Source organism: Stomoxys calcitrans, chromosome 1, assembly GCF_963082655.1.
Source record: "Stomoxys calcitrans chromosome 1, idStoCalc2.1, whole genome shotgun sequence".
Classification (NCBI taxonomy): Eukaryota; Metazoa; Arthropoda; class Insecta; order Diptera; family Muscidae; genus Stomoxys; species Stomoxys calcitrans.
In genome coordinates this window covers 239,589,467-239,616,072 of record NC_081552.1, presented here as the reverse complement: position 1 = coordinate 239,616,072, position 26,606 = coordinate 239,589,467, and the positions used below count along the sequence as shown (strand labels likewise).

The 26,606-nt window shown below is 38.4% G+C and overlaps 1 protein-coding gene across 2 annotated transcripts in view; it reads right to left on the bottom strand.

The window, feature by feature from the left end:
* Positions 1 to 360: 360 nt before the first annotated feature.
* Positions 361 to 26,606, bottom strand: part of LOC106091806 (alpha-tocopherol transfer protein-like) — a 51,331-nt gene continuing 25,085 nt past the window's right edge. For both annotated transcript variants that reach the window (XM_059360167.1, XM_059360168.1), the window contains one exon: positions 361 to 1,557. In XM_059360167.1, coding sequence (XP_059216150.1) covers positions 514 to 1,491 — 978 coding nt within the window. In that variant the 5' untranslated portion in view covers positions 1,492 to 1,557 and the 3' untranslated portion in view covers positions 361 to 513. The remainder of the gene's footprint in view (positions 1,558 to 26,606) is intronic.

Below are 26,606 nucleotides of genomic sequence, written 5' to 3'. Positions count from 1 at the left end.
TAAAAGTTACTAAAAATTAGCAATTTTTCCTTTGTTTTAATTAAAATTTGACCAAATTTGATTAAAATTAACTAACTTATTTCGAAAAAGTATTTTACATTATTTTATGCGCACCATTTTTCTGGTTGTATAGTCTGGAGTTGTGTTTTTTTAGAGCAACCATAGCCCTCTGCAAGATATAAAACATTTTTAAAATATTAGTTAATCTTTAAATATAATTCTTAGTTTATTTCTAAAACAATTGGTTTACATTTCAATAACAATTTATTTGTGCACAAATACGTTTTTTTCCTTTTACAACTTGGAAATAGTGTGGAGTGAAGTGTAATACATAAACCCACAAAGGTCACACTTAGAAGCTAATACAAAAGGATGAACAATTAGGATACTATTTCTATGATTCTTTGTTTTGTTGTTGTTGTTGTAATATCTTAAATAAAAAAATAAAAATAGATAAATCTTAAAAACTAAATAGTGTAAATTTCAAAAACTATTAAAAATTTGTGTGTATATTCAATCGAATTCCAATTTACGAAAACTTCCTTCTATCGATTCAATTTGGGAGACAAATGTTGGCTGCTGGCTGGACTTCTCGTTATTATACGAACTACGGCGTTGAATGCCACGATCAGTAATAAGTCTCATTTCATCCAGACGCACGATAAGATCGCGCTTCTTCTGTAGTTCCTGCATCCACAGCTCAATCATTTCCTTTTGGGGCATGGTTCCACCCATTTCCAAGGGCAGGCATTCGTTGTCAATGGTTTTTTGCATTTCCTTATGATTGGTGAAGACATTTATGCGACTGCCAATTTTGGGATTGACACGATTCTTGAGAAAGTCCAGGGCCCACTTAAGCGTTGAGGGAACATTGATCAAATGGATCTGTTTGTGTCTGAGGGGTAACGATTGTTCGCCCCATCTGAAGACTCGAGCAAATTCGGTGGGATTCCAATTGGTAACATGGGCAGCGGTTACACCCGAGCAATCGCCAATGTGCACAATGCCGGTAACCTGAGTATGGGGATCTTCCATGAGACACTCATAGGTCAAGAAGTGAGCTTTGGCTTGTTCCACTGCCGTATATTGCTTAGCATTAAAGTGATGAGCATTGATAATAACCACACGACGTCCATTGCGATCTCGCTTGGGGGAGGCAAAGATGTAACCGCTAGTTATGACATCATTTAAACTGGCATCCAAAATATCCAAATTGGTGCTCAGGTGTGGAAAGCTGCGGCGAAGATTTAAAAACTTCAGCAAGGTCTGTTCAGCCATGGGTACACTGAATTTTTTGGCTCTTAAGAAACGCAGCAGAAAATTATCATCGATGCGCACATTTTGTACATCCTCATTTTTGGCCAACCAATTGCGGAATTGCTCCAAGCATTGATCGCGTGTGCACTTATCTTCACGCAATTCCATTTTGGCAATTTGCAAGAGACGCTCAGTGAGTGCAACTTCATTTTGATCCAAGGTAGTGTCCTTCATATTGAATGTGTGGTGTTTTGGGTTACGTTTCCAAAAAGGGAAAAGGCACTGTGCTCGAGCTAAAATCTGAAAATACAAGAAAAATAGAATTTATGTTAAGTATTTGGATTGGAAAGAAAAAAAAATAAAATCTGGACAGGGGAATAAAATTTCAAGCAAGGCGTATTTATAAGGTGGCCGCATCGGCGAATTGCTATAACAAAGTAACTTTTTTGGTAACTTGAAATGTCAGAATTTGTAAACAGGGCAAGGAAAATTCGATTCGCCTTGATATTTAAAATTTTCATCCGATTTGCTTCGACCAATCAGAGCAAGAAGAAAGAAGTTTATTTTTAACGGTGAAACAAGTAAAAAGGCGTTAAGTTCGGCCAAATATAGACCGATATGAACCGTATAAGACACGGATGTCGAAAAATCTATCATAAGTCACTGCGTCAAATTTGAGTGAAATCGGATTATAAAAGTGCCTTTTATGGGGCCAAGACTTAAAGTTAAGAGATCGGTGTATATGGCAGCTATATTTAAATCTGAACCGATCTGGGCCAAATTGAAGAAGGATGTCAAAGGCTTCAACACAATTCACTGTGCCGGCGAAATCGGACAATAAATGCGCCCTTTACGGGCCCAAGACTTTTAATCGAGAGATCGGTCTATATGACAACTATATCCAAATCTGGACCGTTCTCTGCTATATTGAAGAAAGACGTCGAGGGGCTAACTTAACTCACTGTCCCAAATTTCGGAGAAATCAGATATTAAATGCGCCTTTTGTGGGCCCAAAACCTTAAATCGTGAGATCGGTCTATATGGCAGCTATATCCAAATCTGGACCGATCTGGGCCAAATTGAAGAATAATGTCAAAGGGCCTAACACAACTCACTGTCCCAAATTTTGGCTAAATTGGACAACAAATTCGCCTTTTTTGGGCTCAAGACCTTAAATCGGCGGATCGGTCTTTATGGCAGCTTTACCCAAATCTTGACCGATCTTAGCCAAATTGAATTGAGGGATGTCGTAGGGCCTAACACAACTCACTGTTTAGCAAAATCGAATAATAAATGTGGCTTTTACAGGCCTAAGACCCTAAATCGGCGGATCGGTCTATATGGGGGCCGTGCCAAGATATAGTCCTATATGGTCCATCTTCCAACTTAACCTGCTTACGGACAAAAAAGGAATCTGTGCAAAGTCTAAGCTAAAAATCTCTATTTTTAAAGACTGTAGCGTGATTTCAACAGACAGACGGACGATCGTCTTAGATTTTTACGCTGATCAAGAATATATATACTTTACAGGGTCGGAAATGGATATTTCGATGTGTTGCAAACGGAATGACAAAATGAATATACCCCCATCCTTGGGTGGTGGGTATAAAAATGTTCAAAATCCCTATTAGCTCCAGAGGCTTTGCTCACAAAACCACCATGATGGCTGGTTTAAATAGATTTCACTAGGTTATTGTAGCGGTAAGGAGGCCACCGTAGCGCAGAGGTTTGCATGTCCACCTATGATGCTGAACGCATGGGTTCGAATCCTGGCGAGACCATGAGAAAACATTTTTAGCGGTAGTTTTCCCCTCCTAATGCTGGCAACATTTGTGAGGTTCTATGCCATGTGAAACTTCTCTCCAAAGAGGTGTCGCACTGCGGCACGCCGTTTGGACTTGGCTATAAAAAGGAGGCCCCTTATCATTGAATCGGACTGCATACATTGATATGCGAGAAGTTTGCCCCTGTTCCTTAGTGGAATGTTCATGGGCAAAGTTTGCAATTGTAGCGGTAAAAAAAAGCTACCTTTAAGCTTCCACGGTATACCAGGGTAGTTCTGGCTCAATACCAATTGGGTTGGGATTAATTTAACTTCATAGACGTATGTGTCGATTAAAACCAGGGACCGACACCACATGTGTCAAGTGCATGGCTCTCTGGTGGACATGAAGATTCCTCCTGAATTGAGTTCATTATGGATAATTAGCGTTCCACTAGCAAAGGGCTCAAAAGGAATATTGTGGCTGAAGCTCAATCACCACAAGGACGGTTTTTGTACCCCCTATTTAGGCTCTTTGATATTGTTGGCATTTTTCGCCTAGTGGAGTGGAGCTACCACTCTCGTTACTGAAAAGGGGTCATGACAAGACATTGCAATGTCAGGACTTTGACGTCACGCTGGATACACGGCGGACTTACGCATTATAGACGGTTGAGCACCTATTGTGGCATTGCCTGAAATTGCGGGGATAGGTGCAGGATTATGGCTAAACGAATTTTTCTCCTATCTAAATTATTTTCATGCATATAGCCCTTTCGCCATTATTGACTACAGTAGGGGCCTGAAATGGCAGATTCGACGGAACTTCTTCAGCCCTCTTGGCCCCCAATTATTGTCATGCATGTTGGTCCCTTATCTTCTTCATTCTTATATCTGTGTTCTTCATCGTTTTTTGAATCTTTTTCGGGGGCGAAACAACGGATCTAAGTACCCTGAGTGAAGTTGATAGCGATTTAGGTTGTGAGACGCGTACCATTATATAACCTAAGTTTAAAACCTTTTTTGTGTAAAACTATTAGGGATATGAAAGACTCTACACCCGATCAGAAGCCTAAGTGACTCTCTAATCCCTAGGAATTAAAAAAAAACTCAGCTCCAGTGCCCTCATTCAACTTGGACCAATCCGTGTATTAAAAGGGACCAGAAAAGCCCAAAGCTACCTCTACGAGAAGACAAACCAAACTCCAAGTCGCCATCTAAGAAATATCAGTCCGGCAATGCCAATGCCATGTGGTCATCCGACGCCATCGGCCTACCGCAGAACAAACGAATGCCCGAAATCCGAAGAGCGCGAGTTCCTGACTCTCTCAGTCTGAAGAATGTACTCAACACAATGCCCTCCATGTACAAGTGCAAATGTCTCAGATTATTATAGTATCGCATTCAGTACTGCTCTTGGAGCATTCCTCGTCGCCCCGGATATCAGCACCACCACAATATCTTTTACTTTCTCCATCATCAACACTATCGTAAGAAAATTTATTAAAAACTTATTTACTAAAAGATGCATTACAACAGGCCTGGGATCAGTAGATTTAAAAATATGGGTCAGCAGAGGAACACCTTAAGGGGGTGTACTGTATCCTCTACTTTGGAATGTAGCCATGACGTAGCTATTGCGGTTATGGTAAAGTTTCCCAGCACTCTAAGAGATATACTTCAGAAAGCTCTACGTGCAACAGCGAAGTGGTGTAGGTGTAAATCCGTGCAAGACAGAAGTAGTTCTTCTCAGCAGGGGATACAAGTTTCTTGCAGTGGCCCTTGTTTCCTTGGGAGGAGAGAATATTCCATTTACTGAAAGCATACACTACTTGGATGTTTTGTTGGACAGGAAATTGAACTCCAACTTCAACCTTTTGAAAAAGGCAAGAAATGAAATTCTTGCCCTATACATCAGCAAGAGAGCTATGGGCAGAAGTTGGGTGGCTTAAACCAAATGTCATGCACTGGGTATATACTGCAGTTGTCAGATCTATAATGCTATATGGACTGTGGCCTGGTGCTTCAAAAATGCAACTACTGTTCAATACTCAACCTTCATCATATGATAACAATGATGTCAACATACAACTGTTTTCTACCAAAACAACCCTTTACACGTCAAACAAAAAAGTTTAATTGCAATGTTGGAAACATTGTGAGATTTCACAAAATTTAATTGATGTTTAGCAACATTTTCCGCACAATCGAAGTCAGTACTAGGCTTAAGAAGGAAATTGTGTGTGCAGAACTTGGGCAGATCATGGGTGGTTAATAAGATTGACCCCCAACGAACTTAGGGCATTTTTAATTATTTTAATTTTATTTATCATCTTTGATTTATTCTGAGATGTTTTTTTTTTTTAATTTTAATATAATTCTGTCACGTAACCTCCAATATTTGGCAATAGGTTGCGTGCTAACAGTTGTATTGTTTATTTGATCTTTTTTTTCTTTTTCTCAACAAATATTACTTTATTGGCTGCTTGAACTTGAACTAATTCATATTTGCCGTGATGCAGACAAACCAATTCGCATATGATATCGGTCATTGGTTTTTCAAGTCAGTGTGACCGTCATCATCCATCCGCTATCCATGGATCGTTTTGGCCATCATACATAATTAGCAAAGTTAATTAAAAGTGCGTTGCTTTCTGACCCTAAGAAATCTTGTAAATCAGAGTTGCCTCCAAAAACAGGCAGGGCATTGTTTTTATTCCGTACCAAAAATTTCAATGGCAGCTAGGAATAGGCTGTGTTGGGACTAACTCATAATCATAAAAACAAACAAAAAGCGCATATCTATCATAAAGCCCTCAACAACGGCAATTTGCTAATTCATATTTATAGGTTTACAGTGAAGGCGATTCACTGTAAAGCGGTAAAACGTCTTAATGGCTTCTTCGCTTCTTCGGCTTCGAAAACTCTTCTTGGCCAAGATGAACTTGAGTGCATAATAATGGTCAATGTTAGAGCTATAGCCCAGCCCAGCCCAAATGACTCATATGGCTTTAGCGCAATGTCCAATTGTAATTAAATTAGGGGTATTTTTTGGTAAACTGAATATTACAAAAAACTTTTAAGAGCTCCATTTTTTTCATATGCGGTTAATTTTGACGCTTTATGGTAAATCTGGGTTATTTAAAACCAAGTACAAGATTTGTTTTTATTACAACAAGGCTTTAGAAAGACAAAAAAAAAACGATCATTAAATCCAATTTAATGCCCTTGTGTTGCCATGTGTCCAGTTACATGTGTCCATTTCAAAAGAAACGCTTGATTTCATTTTAAAAAGCATTACTCAATACTGTTTAAGTGTATCTGGTAACTTCAATGAAGAATGAGGTCAAAGTTGAATTTGGTATTAAACTTTACAAAAAAAAAAAAAAATATAAAAAATGCATTAATGGTTTAATAATCATTAAACGCAAAACTTAAAAGAAAAGTTGGCATACTAAACAATTACTAAAACAATTACTAATGAAAGAAACAAAAAGATTTTAATAATTAAAATCGATTTTTGAATTAAAAACATGTAAAACCATCCTTAGTTCGGCCGTGGCGAATCTTATATACCCTCTACCATGGAACGCATTTGTAAAGTTCTTTATCCGACATCTCTTTAGATGCAAACAAAAGATAATGGATAAGAATTGCTGTGCTATTGGAGATATATCAGGTACGAACCGATTCTGGCCATATATGGCTCATCTATTGAATGTCATCTTAACCAAATCGGATTAGAATTGCGCCCTCTAAAGGAGCTATATCAAAACATTGACCGATGTGGTCCTTTTACAATCCCAACCAACCTACACCAAAACGAAGCAAAATTTCAAGAGCCTAGCTTTACTTCTTTGAAAGTTAGCGTGCTTTACACAGACAGACAGACTGTCAGACGGACGAACATGGCTAGATCGACTTTTCCAAGTAAAATTTTGATATTTAAGGGATTTTTGATGTAGTCGCGAATTAAGGCCCATTTCCCTCTACGACACATAGCTAAGAAGATACAGCCATTTTAAGTTTTCCAAGTGAAATTTCGATTTTTAATGGATTTTTGATGGTGTCGCTAAGTAAGGCCCATTTCCCTCTACGACACATAGTTAAGGAGATACGGCCACTTTAAGTTTTCCGAGTGAAATTTCGTTTTTTAATGGTTTTTTGATGGAGTCACAAATTAACGTCCATTTCCCTCTACGATGCATAGTTTAGGAGATACAGTCATTTTAAGTTTTTCAAGTGAAATTTCGATTTTTACAAATTTTTGATGGAGTCACGAATTAAGGCCCATTTCCCTCTACGACGCATAGTTAAGAAGTTATAGTCATTTTAAGTTTCCCAAGTGAAATTTCGATTTTTAATGGATTTTTTATGGAGTCACAAATTAATGTCCATTTCCCTCTACGATGCATAGTTTAGGAGATACAGTCATTTTAAGTTTCCCAAGTGAAATTTCGATTTTTAATGGAGTCACGAATTAAGGCCCATTTCCATCTACGATGCATAGTTTAGGAGATACAGCCATTTTAAGTTTTCCAAGTGAAATTTCGATTTTTATTGAATTTTTGATGGAGACACAAATTAAGGCCCATTTCCCTCTATGACGCATAGTTAAGGAGATACAGCCATTTTAAGTTTTCCAGGTGAAATTTCGATTTTTAATGGATTTTTGATGGAGCCATGAATTAAGGCCCATTTTTCTGTACGACGCATAGCTAAGGAGATACAGCCATTTTATGTTTACCAAGTGAAATTTCGTTTTTTAATGGATTTTTGATGGAGTCACGAATTAAGGTCCATTTCCTTCTACGAGGGTATAATAATGAAGATAATGTTAAACCGATGTCAGTAATGAAGGAGCTGGTATTGATAGGCATCAATACTAATGTAAGGAAGTTTATTGTACCCACTTTCCCTCCGTCTGTCAAACGAATTAAGATATTCGCTTTAAATTTCTCACAGAGACGTCTTATTGGAGTAGGTTGTTGGGTGATTACAAATGGGCCACATCGGTTCAGATTTGGATATAGCTTCCACATAAACCGATCTCCTAATTTAACTTCTTAAGCCCCTGGATGCCGTAATTGTTATCCGATCTGGTTGAAATTTTGCAAAAAGTGTTTTGCTATGACTTCCAACAATTGTATTACGACTTGAACCCCATGGGAGTCACAATTGTTATTCCTTGGAAGTCGCAATTGTTATCCCGGCCATAACGGAGTAAGGGGAAATGAAAGGGCAGACGAATTGGCGGTAAATGCCAGAGGACTGCCGTCAATAAACTTGGTTAACCCGAAGCCTTCCGGGTCGATGCAGTCCAAGTTAAGGGAGTGGGCGACGAATGCGCATGCAACATTGTTGAAGCAGCGAAACGGTCGGTAGGACGGCGAAAATCCTATGGGGGGATCCAGATCGTGAGAAGACGGGGCTATTACTGAAAGGAAGCAAGAAGGAGGTCAGTATAGCTATTGGTATCATAACGGGACACATAGGACTACGGGCTCGCTTATGTAAAATCGGTGCGGCAGGTGATAGCATGTGTAGGGCATGCGGACAAGATGATGAGACGTTGGAGCATTTCTTTGGCATTGCCCGGGTTTCGCTTCTAACAGATACTGGTACTTAGGGGAGTGGTATTGAAAAAATTAAGAATTTGTAAGTAGCACGGAATTCCAAACTTAAAATTTTCTTTTTTGGGGTTTTTTTTTTTTAATTGGCTATGACAAAATATTTCTTCCACTAGCCGAACGTAGAATAGCGTTCCAAGCGCCTCGATCTTCTGCGCTCATTTTAAAATCTATGACACCAAGTTTCGAGGTGTCTCCCACAACTTGATCTTCCCATCGGGCTTTTGGTCTTCCCGGTTTGCGTGTACCACCGTGTTTGCCTTCAAAAGACTTCTTTGCTGGAGCATCTTCATCCATTCTGACAACATGACCTAGCCAACGCAGCCGTTGTATTTTGATGCGTGTAACTATGCTATCGTCGTCATACAGCTCATACAGCTCGTGGTTCATACGCCGCCTATATTCTCCGTTAACGCAAACTGGTCCATATATTGGGTTGCCCTAAAAGTAATTGCGGATTTTTCATATAGTCGGCGTTGACAAATTTTTTCACAGCTTGTGACTCTGTAATTGCATTCTTTCTTCTGTCAGTAATCAGCTGTTACTTTTAGCTTGCTTTAGAAAAAAAGTATATTTGATTAAAGTTCATTCTAAGTTTTATTAAAAATGCATTTACTTTCTTTTAAAAAATCCGCAATTACTTTTTGGGCAACCCAATATTTTGGGGTTACTTTATAGTTTTTAGAGCGTACAACAAGCCGATTACTGGCTTAGGCGTATGTCCATAGTGGCATGAGGCGGATTAATATCTGCACCCTCTTTTCAAGCTAACCTTACTCCAATTGGATGTACAATTTTTTATCTTCAAAAAAATCCTACATTAACACCAAATATTGACTGATAACTTCAAAGTGTATAGTGGATATTTTACACATGGCGCTATACGGTAGATGGTACAAAAGGTTAGTTATTTGGTAGTTATTTGTGCGGTGGCCAACATTTTTTAACTATGGGTATGGTTTTTTTAGCCAGATATTACAGACACTCCAATTTAAAAACCTATTTTTTAATCAATTTTAAAAAAATTTTTTTCAAGGATAAAATTACTTTTTTGAAATCATTATTCCCGTTAGTCTTAAAAAGGTCCTTAGATATGTATAGCTTACTACAAACAGATCCTTCGAGTTGTGTTTTGAGTCTTCAGAAACCTCATCAATTCGTTAGATTCTTCAAAATAAATTTAGCGCAAAACATATAAACTGAGATGTTTAGCAAAAAAATTTAGTAAAATTGATGGTAAAGGAAATCCTGGGTTCGTCCCAGACGAACTACGTTTTCACTTATTTTCTATAGTTTGCCGACAAGGCTGGATTTCTATAAAAATTGGTACTAAAATAACTTTTTCACATTATTGTTGTTTGTAAAACTTATTTTGACGACATTTTTAATTAAAAGCCACTTTAAAATTCCTTAGCTTTAGAGTCGGTTTGTTTTAAATAAACTTTTCATGAGTTAAACAAACATCGCTTAGTAACATCTTTAAACTCCAAAGGTTTTGTTATTGATTGATCAAACAAATCAAGGTTGCTTTTGATTTTTGCCATGCGTCTCTTGAAGCCGCTAATTAACATGTATAAGAGTTTTTATTAACTCTTGATTTTAAGTCAAACAATAGATGGTAAATGTTTTAAGTTTTTTTTTTTTTTAATTAAGAATAGTTAGCATTACAACAATATATGCTTTCATGCCTTTTTCTCACATATCAAACATTGAACATGGATATGGGATTATGGATTATGGTTAATAAATTCCCAATAAAAGTGTAAATTGAAGATCAATGAAAACTCTTTTATGGACTTGTCATAGGATGAATGCTTGTGGTTAACCTCTTTGCATTGAAACAAAGAAATGTTGGTTTACAATTTTACGACAATTTTTCCTAATGCATCAGAAGGTCAATGGCCACAATAAATATAGATGATGATGATTGAATGAATTATTGACTGATTGATTGTTATATGCTTTTGGTTGATAGCCATACCTTTTGTCTGTGTTTTGTCAGCTTAATTGTAGGCTTACAATGGAGGATTTATTTTTTTTATACATTTTTAGAGTTCAAGTTTGATTAGCATAATGCGTATCGCTTATTTGACTAATCGCATTATTTGAAAAATTATGGTCTTTTGTGTTTGATCAAATCCATCATCGATTGGAGTTGATATGTAAGTTGGAAGTATCTGTGATATGTGATAGCAGTTGTAATAACCAGCTGTTGGTTTTGTCTTCAAGAAAAGGAAGGAGAATATCTGTTGTCATAGAAATTCTTTGACGTAAAGGCTTAGGGCAAACGCGGCAATAATTGTATTGAGGGGGGTATTCAAGTTTGTATATCAAATTAATTTTTGGTGCAGTCTTATTATTCTACAGATATGATAAATGTTATATGGTCTTAGATATAGGTAGTGTGATCTAATCCTAAATAGATTTTGCATACGCGAAAAAAAAACAAGTAAAAAAGGCATTAAGTTCGGCCGGGCCGAACTTTGGATACCCACCACCTCGGGTATATATGTAAGCCCAATTTCGTTTCAATCCTGTGAAAATTGGATAACTTAAGAAAATTGGATAACCAAATTCGGCACGGATATTGAGTGGTCTAATATATATGTCACTATTAAAATTTGTAAAACAAAATATTGGTCTTTTTGGCAGATATATCCAATTACAAACCGATCTGAATCATATTAAGGTCGGATATCGAGAGGCTCAGAAAAACTCACTGTTTTAAATTTCAGCGAAATCGGGTAATAAATAAAGCTTTTAATGGGCTTCAGTCCACTTATCGGCAGATCGGTCTATATGACAGTTATATCTAAATATAGTCCGATCTGAACCATGTTGAGGTCGGATGATAGGAGGTTTTAACCTACCTACTGTTTGAAATTCAGCGAAATCGGGTGATAAATAAAGCTTTTATTGACTTCAGACCCCAGATCGGTCTATATGGTAGCTAAGGAGATTAAAAATAACTCACTGTTTCAAATTTAAGCGAAGCCGGTTAAAAAATAAGGCTTTTATGGGCTCCAGACCCTTTATCGGCAGATCGGTCCATATGGTAGCTATATCTAAATATATTCCGATCTGAACCATATTTAGGTCAGATGTCGGGAGGCTTAAAATAACCCACTGTTTTAAATTTCACCGAAATCGGGTAATAAATAAAGCTTTGATGGGCTTCAGACCCTTTATCGGGAGAAGGGTCTATATGGCAGCTATATCTAAATATGAACCAATCTAATCTATATTTAGGTCAGATGTTGGGAGGCTTAAAATAAGCGAATGTTTCAAATTTTAGCGAAGTTGGTTAAAAAATAAATCTTTTATGGCCTTCAGACCCTTTATCGGGAGATCGGTCTATATGGTAGCTACATCTAAATATAGTCCGATCTGAACCATATTTAGGTCAGTTATCGGGAAGCCTTAAACTACTCACTGCTTTAAATTTCAGCAAAATCGGATGAAAAATAAAGTTTTTATGGGCATTAGACCCTTTATCGGAAAATCGGTCTATATAGCAGCTATATCCAAATATGGTCCGATTTGACCCGTCCAAGAATTTAGCCAGCGTGCATCAAAAAGACGTATCTGTGCCAAATTTCAGCTCAATATCTCAATTTTTGAAGGCTCTAGAGTGATTGCAACATACGGACGGACAGACGGATAGACGGACAGACACACGGACATCGTTAAATCGTCTTAGAATTTTACAGCGATCCGAAATATATATACTTTGTAAGGTCGGAAATTGATATTTCGATGTGTTGAAAACGGAATGACTAAATGAATATACCCCCTATCCTACGGTGGTGGGTATAACAAGTAAGAGCGTGCTATGTTTGGCTGGGCCGAATCTTGCAGTTATTGAAAGTCATAACAAAACACTTAATTAAAAATTTCAGCCAAATCGGATGAAAATTGCGCCCTCTAGAGGCTCAAGAAGTCAAAATCCCAAATCGGTTTATATGGCAGCTATATCAGGTTATGCACCGATTTGCGCCATACTAAGCACAATTGTTGAAAATGATACCAAAACAATACATGCAAAATTTCAGCCAAATCGGATGAAAATTGCGCGGTCCATTGGCTCAAGAAATCAAGACCCAATATCGGTTTATATGATAGCTATACCAGATTATAAACCGATTTTAATCATCCTTTACACAGTTGTTGGAATTGCTACCAGAACACTGCGTGCAAAATTTCAGTTAAATCGGATGAGAATTGCGCCCTCTAGAGGCTCAAGAAGTCAAGAGAATAGGTTTATATGGCCGCTATATTAAAGCATGGACCGATTTGGCCCATTTACAATACCAACCGACCTACACTAATAAAAAGTATTTGTGCAAAATTTCAAGCGGTTAGCTTTACTCCTTCGAAAGTTAGCGTGCTTTCGACAGACAGACGGACGGACGGACGGACATGGCTAGATCGATTTAAAATGACATGACGATCAAGAATATATATACTTTATGTGGTCTTAGACGCATATTTCGAGGTGTTACAAACAGAATGACGAAATTAGTATACCCCCATCTTATGGTGGAGGGTATAAAAACGAGCAAATTTTTAGAAGGCATTATTTAAGCCCTCTTTCAGCAGGGCTTATATAAGTGCTTATAGTAGAAGTGTTATGTGATGCCCTCTTCGCCAATGACACGGCATGTAAATTTGAAAGCGAGTGCGTATGACTTTGGAATGCCTCCAGACATATTTGCTGGCATTATAAAAACCTGCTGCACATTTCTATCCACCGCTGGGAAGCAGTGTGATTCACCCCAAAATAGATTTTCTATGAGTCCAATGGTGTGCCAATCTGCCACCTTGTATATTTGAGTTGCCTTTGATTCGGATTGGGGATGGCCCCCTTCGGATACTTGGAGTTTCGTACGTCAGGGTTTGAGCGTAATTTCAATCCCGTAAGTGTAAATCATCACTCACTCCACACAGTTAACGTCAAGCCAAATTGAGTTGAAATTTACAGTAAATCCAGTGGAAATATGAAGGCAGCTGGAGCCTATGGGTTGCTTACTGGGCGGTTAAAGACTGAAAATGATTGGGCTGATCATCGATCGGGTCGTTTGTGAGTATGTGTGAGACAAAGAAGGACAGTGTCGATGATTTTATGGCTTACAAATGAACATTTCTTCATCATTTTGCATGCGATGGGAAGAAACCATATTGTGAACTGATCATATAATATGGGTTGCCCAAAAAGTAATTGCGGATTTTTTAAAAGAAAGTAAATGCATTTTTAATAAAACTTAGAATGAACTTTAATCAAATATACTTTTTTTACACTTTTTTTCCATAGCAAGCTAAAAGTAACAGCTGATAACTGACAGAAGAAAGAATGCAATTACAGAGTCACAAGCTGTGAAAAAATTTGTCAACGCCGACTAAATGAAAAATCCGCAATTACTCTTTGGGCAACCCAATATATAGATTGTGCAAACAAGTTAATGTGTACGCATTACAAGCGTGTTGCCTTCAGTCTTGAATAGGTTTGCAGGCGAACCATAGGCTTCTGCTGCCTACTTGTAGTTTAAGACTTCATTTTAGTTAGGCGGTGTATACTCAATACTCCCATCAAGATTTCTTTTCTCATCATGTATAATTACATATCAATATTGATAAAATTATTGGCGTTTTTCCACATGAGGCTCCCTAATATCGCATGGCATCTATTTATGCATGTTAATATCATAATAAATTGATAAACGATCAACCAGACAATCAACCATCTGTTTGCTTGTCATCATCTGAATTTTTTTCTAGCCAGGCAAATGTCCGTTCATGTGTCAGCCTGTTTGTTTGAAGATTTTTTTGTATTTTGGTCAGCCAATGTTTGTTGTGGCACAAGGTCAAAGAAAGAAGCTGACTTCTCTTTGGTCCGTTCATTAGAGCTATGTATGTTTGTTGTGGGTCCATGAATTTGAATAATTTTTTTTGTTAGGCTTTATTTTTAGGTTTGCTTTTTTGTTCATGCCCGTTTAAAATGTGAACGTTACTACCTTAAGGTGTTGCAATAAACAAAACTACCGAAGCCATTCATAATTCAAGAGGTGTGTGCCTTTTGATTTCGGAAAAAAACACCTTTTTTCGCCGCCCATCTATGAATGCTGCTTAAGGGCCAAACATTTATTTGTCCGGTTTGACCAGCATGCCTAATTTTGAGATTATTTATTTTCCAGATATAATGACCAGTCATTTATGTTTTTGTATTTGCTGGTAAAATATTTACAGCCATCATAATTTGTCGAGGCCTGGAATTAGGCTTCAGATTATTCCAATATCTGTTAGAGAGTTGAAGAGAAAAATGTGAATCATACACAATTGAGCGTTTAATTGATTTAGGAATGGGGCACAATTGGTAGGAGTACGGAGGGTAATCCAGGAGGAGTAAATTCAAACCTTAAACCCTATTAAAACCATATGTACATTCTAGATCGATAAGACACGTCGAACAAGCTAAAACATATGTCTTCCGATTTTATCATTATACGCTTCACCACTACTGTGGTACAGAGTATTATAATTTAGTGCAGTAATGGGCACACTACCACCATTGAAAAAACCAATAGCTTTGAGATAGAGTCGGCCGAACGAAGCAACACGAAGTTGCGTACACTGTACGTGTGCGTCTGTATGTTTTTCCTATGCATGCGGGCATAGGTGGGCAGCATACACATACACATTTATGATTTACTGCATTGGTCTGTAGCACCCACAGTGAAGAGTGATAGATCCATTGATAAGTATACAGAGCAGTGGTATGAAATAAAGACCCAATGAAATAAAGCCCCAATGTAATAAAGCCCAAACGGAAAATGAAATAAGGCCCCAAACTTTTATAACAAACAACGATACATGTGACTTTATTTCACTTGTTGGGTCTTTATTAGCTTTTAAAAAGTAAAAAGGCGTTAAGTTCGGCCGGTCCGAACTTTGGATACCCACCACCCCGGGTATATATGTAAACCACCTTTAGTCATAATCCGGTGAAAAATGCATTATTTATGTCCCAGCTTTATCGAAATATGACCCGATTTGGACCAAATTGGACACGTATATTAAGAGGTCTAATAAGTACAATTCATTGTTCAATTTTGTAGAAGAAAATATTGGTCTTTTTAGTAGACATAACCAAATATAGACGGATCTGAACCATATACGACACGCATGTCGAAAAGCCTTACATAAGTCAATGTGCCCAATTTCAGCGATATCGGATTATAAATGTGCCTTTTATGGGGCCAAGATTTTAAATCGAAAGATCGGTCTATATGACAGCTATATCCAAATCTGAATCGATCTGGGCCAAATTGAAGAGGGATGTCGAAGGGCCTAACACAACTCCCTATCCCAAGTTTCGGCGAAATCGGGTAATAAATGCGCCCTTTATGGACCCATAAACCTTAAATCGAGAGATTGGTTTATATGGCAGCTATATCCAAATCTGGACCGATCTGGGCCATACTGCAGAGAGATGTCAAGGGGCCTAACCTAACTCACTATCCCAAATTATGGCGACATCGGACAATAAATGTGCCTTTTATGGGTCCAAAACCTTAAATTGAGATATTGGTCTATATGGCAGCTATATCGAAGTCTGAACCGATCTGTTCCAAATTGAAGAGGGCTGTCGAAGGGCCTAACACAACTCCCTGTCCCAAATTTCAGCGAAATCGGACAATAAATGCGCCTTTTATGGGTCTAAAACCTTAAATCGAGAGATCGGTCTATATGGCAGCTATATCCAAATCTGGACCGATCTGGGCCATACTGCAGAGAGATGTCAAGGGGCCTAACCTAACTCACTGTCTCAAATTATGGCGACATCGGACAATAAATGTGCCTTTTATGGGTCCAAAACCTTAAATTGAGGGATTGGTCTATATGACAGCTATATCGAAATCTGAACCGATCTGTTCCAAATTGAAGAGGGCTGTCGAAGGGCCTAACACAACTCCCTGTCCCAAAATTTCAGCGAAATCTGACAATAAATGCGCCTTTTATGGGTCTAAAACCTTAAATCGAGAGGTCGGTCTAAATGACAGCTATATTCAAATCTGGACCGATCTGGGCCAAATTGCAGAAATTTGTTAAAGAGCCTAACGTAACTCACTGTCCCAAATTTCGGCGAAATCGGACAATAAATGCGCTTTTTATGGGCCCAAATTTTAATATCGAGAGATCGGTCTATATGGCATCTATATTCAAATCTGGACCGATCTGTGTCATATTGCATATGTATGTCAAGGGTCTTAACATAACACACTGTTCCGAATTTTGGTGACATCGGACAATAAATGCGCCTTTTATGGGCCCAAAATCTATCCATCGGTGGTGGGTATAAAAATCGCCAGATCGGTCTATATAGAAACTATATCCAAATATGGTCAGATCTGGTTTGGAAGTCGACGGGCCTTACCGTAAGCGATATCGGATCTGGCCAAATTGAAGAGGGCTGTCGAAGAACCTAACTTACCTCACTGTCCCAAATTTTGGCGACATCGTACTATATATGCGCCTTTTATGGGTCTAAAACCTTAAATCGAGAGTTCAGTGTATATGGCAGCTATATCCAATTCTGGACCGATCTGTGCCATATTGCAGGAAAATGTCGAAGGGCCTAACACAACTCCCTGTCCCAAATTTTGGCGACATCGGACAATAAATGCGCCTTTTATAGGCCCAAGACCTTAAATCAAGGAGATCGGTCTTATATGACAGCTTGATCTAAATCTGGACCGATATAGTCCAAATTGAAATGGGATGTTGACTGACCTAATACAGCTCACTGTCCCAAATTTCATTCAATAAATGGTAACAGTAATCTATTGCTCCCTGTATGAAGAAACTCCACAATTTTAGCAAACAGAAATAAACACCAAAAAAATAGATAGGACCTTGTTTCATTTCCAAATATGGGGTTTTAATAGTTCATATGAAGTTGAACACTTGTTTGTGTTTCATGTATAAAAGTTTAGGGCCATATTTCATTTTCCGTTAGGGGCTTTATTGCATTGAATTTTTATTTGAAATTAAATTAAGGCCTAATTTTTATACCCACCACCCAAGGATTGGGGTATTTTCATTTTGTCATTCCGTTTGCAATACATCGAAATATCCATTTCCGACCCTATAAAGTATATATATTCTTGATCAGCGTAAAAATCTAAGACGATCTAGACTTGTCCCTCCGTCTGTCTATTGAAATCACGCTACAGTCTTTAAAAATAGAGATATGAAAATTTGCACAGATTCTTTTTGTTCATAAGCAGGTTAAGTTCGAAGATGTGCCATATCGGACTATATCTTGATATAGCCCCCATATAGACCGATCCGCCGATTAAGGGTCTTAGGCCCATAAAAGCCACATTTATTATCCGATTTGGCCGAAATTTGGGACAGTGAGTTGTGCTTGGTTTTTCGACATCCTTCTTTAATTTGGCTCAGATCGGTCCAGATTTCGTTATAGCTGTCATATAGACCGATCCTCCGATTAAGGGTCTTAGGCCCATAAAATCCACATTTATTATCCGATTTTGATGAAATTTGGGACAGTTAGTTGTGTTTGGTCTTTCGACATCCTTCTTTAATTTGGCTCAGATCGGTCCAGATTTGGTTATAGCTGTTATATAGAACGATCCTCCGATTTAGGATCTTAGACCCATAAAAGCCACATTTATTATCCGATTTTGATGAAATTCGAGACAGTGAGTTGTGTTTGGCCTTTCGACATCCTTCTTTAATTTGGCTCAGATCGGTCCAGATTTGATTATAGCTGTCATATAGACCGATCCTGCGATAAGGGGTCTTAGGCCCATAAAAGCCACATTTATTATCCGATTTTAATGAAATGTGGGACAGTGAGTTGTGTTAGGCCCTTCGATATCCTTAGTCAACTTGGCTCAGATCGGTCCATATTTGGATATTGCTGCCATATAGACCGATCCTCCGATTTAGGATCTTAGACCCATAAAAGCCACATTTACTGTCCGATTTTGCTGAAATTTGGGACAGTGAGTTGTGTTAGGCCCTTCGACATCTTTCTCCAATTTGGCCCAGATCGGTCCAGATTTGGATATAGCTGCCATATAGACTGATCCCCCGATTTAGGGTCTTAGGCCCATAAAAGCCACATTTATTATCCGATTTTGCTGACATTTGGGACATTGAGTTGTGTTAAGCCACTCGACATCTTTCTTCAATTTGGCCCAGATCGGTTCAGATTTGGAAATAGCTGCCATATACACCGATCTCTCGATTTAAGGTTTTGGGCCCACAAAAGGCACATTTATTATCCGATGAAGCCGAAATTTGGGACAGTGAGTTGTTTTAGGCCCTGCGATATCCTTCTTCAACTTGGTCTAGATCGGTGCAGATTGAATATAGCTGCCATATAGACCGATCTCTCGATTTTAGGTTTTGGACCCATAAAAGGCGCATTTATTGTTCGATTTTGCCGAAATTTGGGACATTGAGTTGTGTAAGGCTCTTCGACATTTTTCAGCAACCTTGTTCAAATCGGTGCAGATTTGGATATAGCTGTCATATATATAGCTGTCATTTATAATCCGATTTCACTGACATTTGATACAGTGACTTATGTTAGGCTTTTCGACATCCGTGTCGTATATGGTTCAGATCGGTTTATTTTTAGATATAGGTACCAAAAAGACCAATATTTTGTTATACACAATTGAACAATGACTTGTACTTATTAGTATGTGGTCCAAATCGGAACATATTTCGATATAGCTGCTATGGGGCGTGAGGTATGCATTTTTCACTGGATTTTGACGAAAGGTGGTTTACATATATGCCCGAGGGGGTGGGTATCCAAAGTTCGGCCCGGCCAAACTTAACGCCTTTTTACTTGTTTAGTATCTGTCTATAAAGAGAAACCACCCAAATAACAAATGCGATCCATGATGGAGGCTATATAAGATTCGGCCCAGACGAACTTAACACGCTTTTACTTGTTTATATTATCTAAAATAGTTTTATATTTATATTAACCATAAATCTTCCCCAAAAAACAACGTCATTGCTTATGCAGCATTCCGATATGAGCATCAACATTGATTTGCTATGAACATTCCATGATAATTCTCATCGATCAACATAATTGGTTAGATTTGATTGATATCATCATAACAAATCATAAACCTGATCGTTTTAATGGGTTATGCATCTTGAACGTGAGTTCGACTCTATAAAATTGAACAAAAATAGGCAAAAACACAAATTCCTCTCCCAAAAAAAAAAAAAAAAAAGGAAAATAAGCATCTTAAGATTAATCTCTGTCTACACATGGCAGTTTGGTCGGGCAGTATCATAGACAAATAGATTGCCCAACATCTCTTGGCTTGTAATGGACCTGTAAAGACTGGTTCGTTGCTTGACTGCATTTGCTTTGGTCATATGCAACATAACGCCAAGAAAACCGCAACAATCACATTCCCCTACCAGCCTATCTACCTGCTAACCAAAATCTATTCAAAACTACCTTCACAAAGCTCTCAAGAGATACAACAAAGGCTTTTTCTATGTAATGGGGGGGCAAAAAAACATTAGCGTTTGTTTTTTATGCGAAACCTAAACATTGTCTATCTTTCGCTGACTATTCTGAATGCCTTTTTCTCATGGTGTTCGGTCTAATGAAGCTGCAATGGCGGTCTTAGCCAACTTGCCATGGAGTCCAGCAAAGGCAAGTACCTTAACACCAGAAAAACTTGTTAGCTTCCATAAGCGATGTGTAATGACTGCTGCGGGTTGAAAGTAAACAAAAACTTCTTCTGCCAGTAAACTCACTTGCGGCACTTTTCAAGACAAAGATATTTATTTGTGGAAAAACCATAGTTAATTTGAAATTACTTCATCGAGAGACAGAGCGGGGGATTTTGAGAAATAAGCCTTAACTTAAAAGTCAACAAAAAAAGGGGAAAAATAACTCCCACTCTGACATATATTTCAAAATGCCACCGCTGGATGAGCTATGCAATAACAGACCCAAAGCTTGAGTATAAGCACATCCTGAAAGAGAACAAATAAGAGCGTGCTAAGTTCGGCCGGGCCGAATCTTATATACCCTCCACCATTGATCGCAATTGTCGAGTTCTATGCGCGGGTGAGAATTCCGCCCTCTAGAGGCTCAAGAAGTCAAAATCCCATATCGATTTATATGTATACCGATTTACGCCATTCTGAGCACAGTTATTGAAAGCCATAAGAAAACACCTCATGCAAAATTTCAGCCAAATCGGATAAGAATTACGCGCTTTATTGGCTCACGAAGTCAAGATCCAATATCGGTTTATATGACAGCTATACCAGATTATGAACCGATTTGAATCAAACTTAACACAGTTGTTGGAAGTAATACCAAAATACTACGTCCAAAATTTCCATAAAATCGGGCGAGAATTGCGCCCTCTAGAGGCTCGAGAAGTCAAGACGCAAGATCTGTTTATATGGCAGCTATATCCAAACATGGACCGATTAAAACCATTCTAAGCGTAGTTGTTGGAATTACTACTAGAACACTACGTTCAAAATTTCAGCTAAATCGGACGAGAATTGCGCCCTCTAGAGGCTCGAGAAGTCAAGACCCAAGATCGGTTTATATGGCACCTAATCAAAACATGGACTGATTTGGCCCATTTACAATACCAACCTACCTACGCTAATAAAAAGTATTTGTGCAAAATTTCAAGCGGCTAGCTTTACTCCTTCGAATGTTAGCGTGCTTTCTACAGACAGATAGACGGACGGACATGGCTAGATCGACTTAAAATGACATCACGATCAAGAATATATATACTTTATGGGGTCATAGACGCATATTTCGAGGTGTTACAAACAGAATGACGAAATTAGTATACCCCCATCCTATGGTGGAGGGTATAAAAACAGATGACTTGAATACCCTAGAGCCAACGTATATGCCGCCTAGCCATAATGAAGTGAGTATAGCAGTCGCCCGGCTTAAGAATAACAAAGCAGCAGCTGCCGATGAATTGCCGTTGGTTAGAAGGACGAACTTATACCCTTAACGTGCTAAGGGTAACACAGCAATGCTTAAGTTTCATTTTATACACTTTTCCGATGTTTGGTACGTGACATTACTGGAACCTTTGAGAGTGGCTTTAGATCTGTACATCGATCATGGACCAATTATTCATGTGTTACATGATCTTATACTGTTTCTTCTTATACATAAAATACAATTTGTGTTTGTTTGTTTGTCTGTTCCGTATAGACTCAAAAACGGCTGAACCGATTTTCTTGAACTTATCACAGATGGTGCATAATGATTCCATGGTGAAATTAGGGTACACAATTTTTTGATATCTGAAGGGGGGCCGACTCTCCCCCTTACTGTAATTTTAAAAAACGCTAGATCTCGGAGATGTGTGTTGCGATTAAGGCAAAATTTTGTGTGACAACCAACAATTTGGAGCACTATGCTGATATTTTTATACCCTCCACCGTAGGATGGGAGGTATACTAATTTCGTCATTCTGTTTGTAACTACTCGAAATATTCGTCTGAAATCCCATAAAGTATATATATTCTTGATTGTCGCGACATTTAATGTCGATCTAGCCATGTCCGTCCGCCTGTCCGTCCGTCCGTCTGTCTGTCGAAAACTCGCTAACTTCCGAAGGAGTAAAGCTAGCCGCTTGAAATTTTGCACAAATACTTTTTATTAGCGTAGGTTGGTTGGTATTGTTAATGGGTCATATCGGTCCATGTTTTAATATAGCTGCCATATAAACCGATCTTGGGTCTTGACTTCTTGACCCTCTAGAGTGCGCAATTTTTATCCGATTGGAATGAAATTTTGCACGACGTGTTTTATTATGAAATCCAACAACTTTGCCAAGTATGGTTCAAATCGGTGTATAACCTGATATAGCTGCCATATAAACCGATCGTGGGTCTTGACTTCTTGAGCCTCTAGAGTGCGCAATTCTTATCCGATTGCGATGAAATTTTGCACGTAGTATTTTTTTTTTGGTATCCAACAACTGTACAAAGTATGGTTCAAATCGGTGCATAACCTGATATAGCTGTCATATAAACAGATCTGGGGACTTGACTTCTTGAGCTTCTAGAGGTCGCAATTCCTATCCGATTTGGAGGAAATTTTGCAAAACGTATTTTATTCTTACTTTCAACAACTGTGTCAAATAAGATCCAAATCGGTTCATAACCTGATATAGCTTCCATATAAACCGATCTTGGGTCTTGACTTCTTGAGCCTTTAGAGGGCGCAATTCTTATCCGATTGGAATGAAGTTTCGCATGACGTCTTTTGTTATGATGTCCAACAACTGTGCTAAGTATGGTTGAAGTCGATCCATAACCTAATATAGCTTCCATATAAACCGTTCTTGGGTCTTGACTTCTTGAGTCTCTAGAGGGCGCAATTCTTATCCGATTGGAATGAAATTTTGCACGACGTTTTTCGCTATGACTTCCAAGAACTGTGCAAGTACGGTTCAAATCGGTCCATAGCCTGATATAGCTGTCATATAAATAGATCTGGGGACTTGACTTCTTGAGCTTCAAGAGGTCGCAATTCCTATCCGATTTGGCAGAAATTTTGAAAAACGTATTTTATTCTTACTTTCAACAACTGCGTCAAATAAGGTCCAAATCGGTTCATAACCTGATATAGCTTCCATATAAACCGATCTTGGGTCTTGACTTCTTGAGCCTCTAGAGTACGCAATTCTTATCCGATTGGGATGAAATTTTGCACAACGTGTTTTATTATGATATCCAACAACTGTGTCAAATAAGGTTCAAATCGGTCCATAACCTGATGTAGCTCCCATATAAACCGTTCTTGGGTCTTGACTTCTTGAGCCTCTAGAGGGCGCAATTCTTATCCGATTGGAATGAAATTTTGCACGACGTTTTTCGCTATGACTTCCAAGAACTGTGCAAGTACGGTTCAAATCGGTCCATAGCCTGATATAGGTGTCATATAAACCGATCTAGGGACTTGACTTCTTGAGTTTCTAGAGGGCGCAATTCTTATCCGATTTGGCAGAAATTTTGCAAGACGTATTTTATTCTTTCTTTCAACAACTGTGTCAAATAATGTCCAAATCGGTTCATAACCTGATATAGCTGCCATATAAACAGATCTGGGATCTTGACTTCTTGAGCCTCTAGAGATCGCAATTATTATCCGATTTTCATGAAATTTCGTACGATGGATCCTCTCATGACCATCAACATACGTATTCATTATGGTCTGAATCAGTCTATAGCCCGATACAGCTCCCATATAAATCGATCTCTCTATTTTAGTTCTTGAGCCCCCAAAGGGAGCAATTCTTATTGGAATTGGCTGACATTTTACACAGGTCTCTAACATATAATTTAATTGTGGTCCAATCCGGACCATATCTGGATATCGCTCTAATAGCAGAGCAAATCTTTTCTTATATCCTTTTTTTGCCTAAGAAGAGATGCCGGGAAAAGAACTCGACAAATGCGATCCATAGTGGAGGGTATATAAGATTCGGCCTGGTCGAACTTAGCACGGTTTTACTTGTTTTTTTTTAGGGCTAAGTGTCTGGGGGACCACCACACCCCCGAAAACATCACTAAATTGGACATACATATTTACCGATCATGACAATATGGGGCTCAATTGAAAGGTATTTGGGAGTGGAGCACGAAATTCACACCCACTTTCGGAAAGAAGATGCAGCGGAGTGGGCCCGGTTCAGCTAGTCGATATACATAATAATGAATATTACACTAGGTTTCAGTTTCCGTTTCTTTCGCTAATGCCACATACCTTTCGCAAAATTGTTGAGATTATTTCAAAATCTATTTTACTAATAACTTCATAATGACTGCAATAGTGCGTTCACCGAACGTGCTTGACAGACTTCAATCACTTGAATGGTTAATGCGTGTTGAGGAAACCCTAACTTGTTTGTCAACAAGATGCAATTGCAATTTCCGCAGACAATCTGAAGGTTATTTTTTTTTTTTTTTTTTTTTGTTAACAAATTCTAGTTTTTCCTTAAAATTGTTGCTAATGACTATTACTCTTAAACAGACTATTTGTCTGTTTAAAAATAGTTGTACGTTCTTGTACCATAACCATTTACGAGTTTAATTGCACAATTTATTTGGACTTAATCGCATGCTTGATGGTTGTTGCAATTTGTTCATTTTTGGATTAAATAAAAGCGTTGTGATAATTGTCGAAAAAAAAAATCTAAAACAAAAGTATCATTATGGTTGCCAATCGCCTAATGTCAATTGCCCTTTAAGGTGAAGAAAAATGATAAATAGAACTTTTGAATAGACGAATGTTTTGTCGTCATTAAAAGAATTCTAGCTAAGCAAACAAGCAATGGGCAAATGTTGCCCATTAACATTTCATTAAGGAACAGGGGCAAACTTCTCACATATCAATAAGTGCTGTCCGATTCAAGTTTTAAACTCAATGATAAGGGACCACCTTATAGCCGCGCCCGAACGGCGTGCCGCAGTGCTTTTTGGGAAGAAGTTTTTATATGGCATAGTACCTCACAAATGTCGCCAGTATTTGAAGGGATAACCACCGCTGAACAATTTTTTCATGATGGTCTCGCCAGGATTCGAACCCAGGCGTTCAGCGTTATAGGCGGACATGCCAACCTCTGCGCTAAGATGGCTGCCGAAGCAAACAAGTGCAAGTGTAGGAGCTCAAGAAGCAAAATCGGGAGATCGGTTTATATGGGAGCTGTATCAAGCTATTGATCATGAGAGAAGCCGTTGTACAAAATTTCAGCAAAATCGGATGAGAATTGCGCCCTCAAGAGGCTCAAGAAGCCAAGATCCCAGATCGGTTTATATGGCAGCTATACCAGGTTATTTGCGGATTTGCGCCATACTAGTTGTTGGGAATCATAATAAAACACCTCATGCAAAATTTCTGCCAAATCGGATGAGAATTGCGCCTTCCAGCGCCTCAAGAAGTGATGATCCAAGATCGGTCTATATGGCAACTATATCAGGTTAAGAACCGATTTGAATCATACTTAACACAGTTATTGGAAGTGATTATAAAGAACTAGGTGCAAAATTTCAGTCAAATCGGACGAGAATTGCGCGCTCTAGAGGCTCAAGAAGACAAGACCCAAGATCGGTTTATATGGCAGCTATATCAAAACGTGGACCGATTTGGCCCACTTACAATCCCAACTGACCTACACAAAAAAAAAAAGTATTTGTGTTAAATTTCAAGAGCCTAGCTTTACTCCTTCGAAAGTTAACGTGCTTTCGACACACAGACGGACGGTCATGGCTAGATCGACTTAGAATGTCATAACAATCAAGAATATATATACTTTATGGGGTCTTAGATGCATATTTCGAGGTGTTACCCCCATCCTATGGAGGAGGGTATAAAAAAATCTATTGTGTCGGTCCATCGGGCGCTATTAAAATAATTGGGAATGACTGTTTCGGAGATAATGCACTCATAGAAAAAAGTCTACTGAAAATGGCTATAACTGTCTGCTGAATATTAGTAGTTAATTTTGCTGCTATTGCAGCAGTAGTTCTGCTATTACAGCAGTAGTTATGCAATTTCAGAGCAGCAGGCTTACTGCTGAAAAGTTTGTTGTTTGGTGAAAATGACTACTGCTTAATTATGAAAGTTCTTTGAATGAGTTTTTCAAATATATTTGACTGAAATAAAGTTATTGACCGATATGGACCGTACTTGTTATGGCTGTCAGAAGCCATAGAAAAACATCACCTCCAAACTTTCAGGCAAATCGATAAATAATTGAGCCCTTAAGAGGCTCAGTAAGTCAAATTGGGAGATCGGTTTATATGGCAGCTATATTAGGTAACCAATCAGTTTAGACGATACTTGGAAAAGTTGTGGGAAGTCATACCAAAACAACATATGCCAAATTGCAACC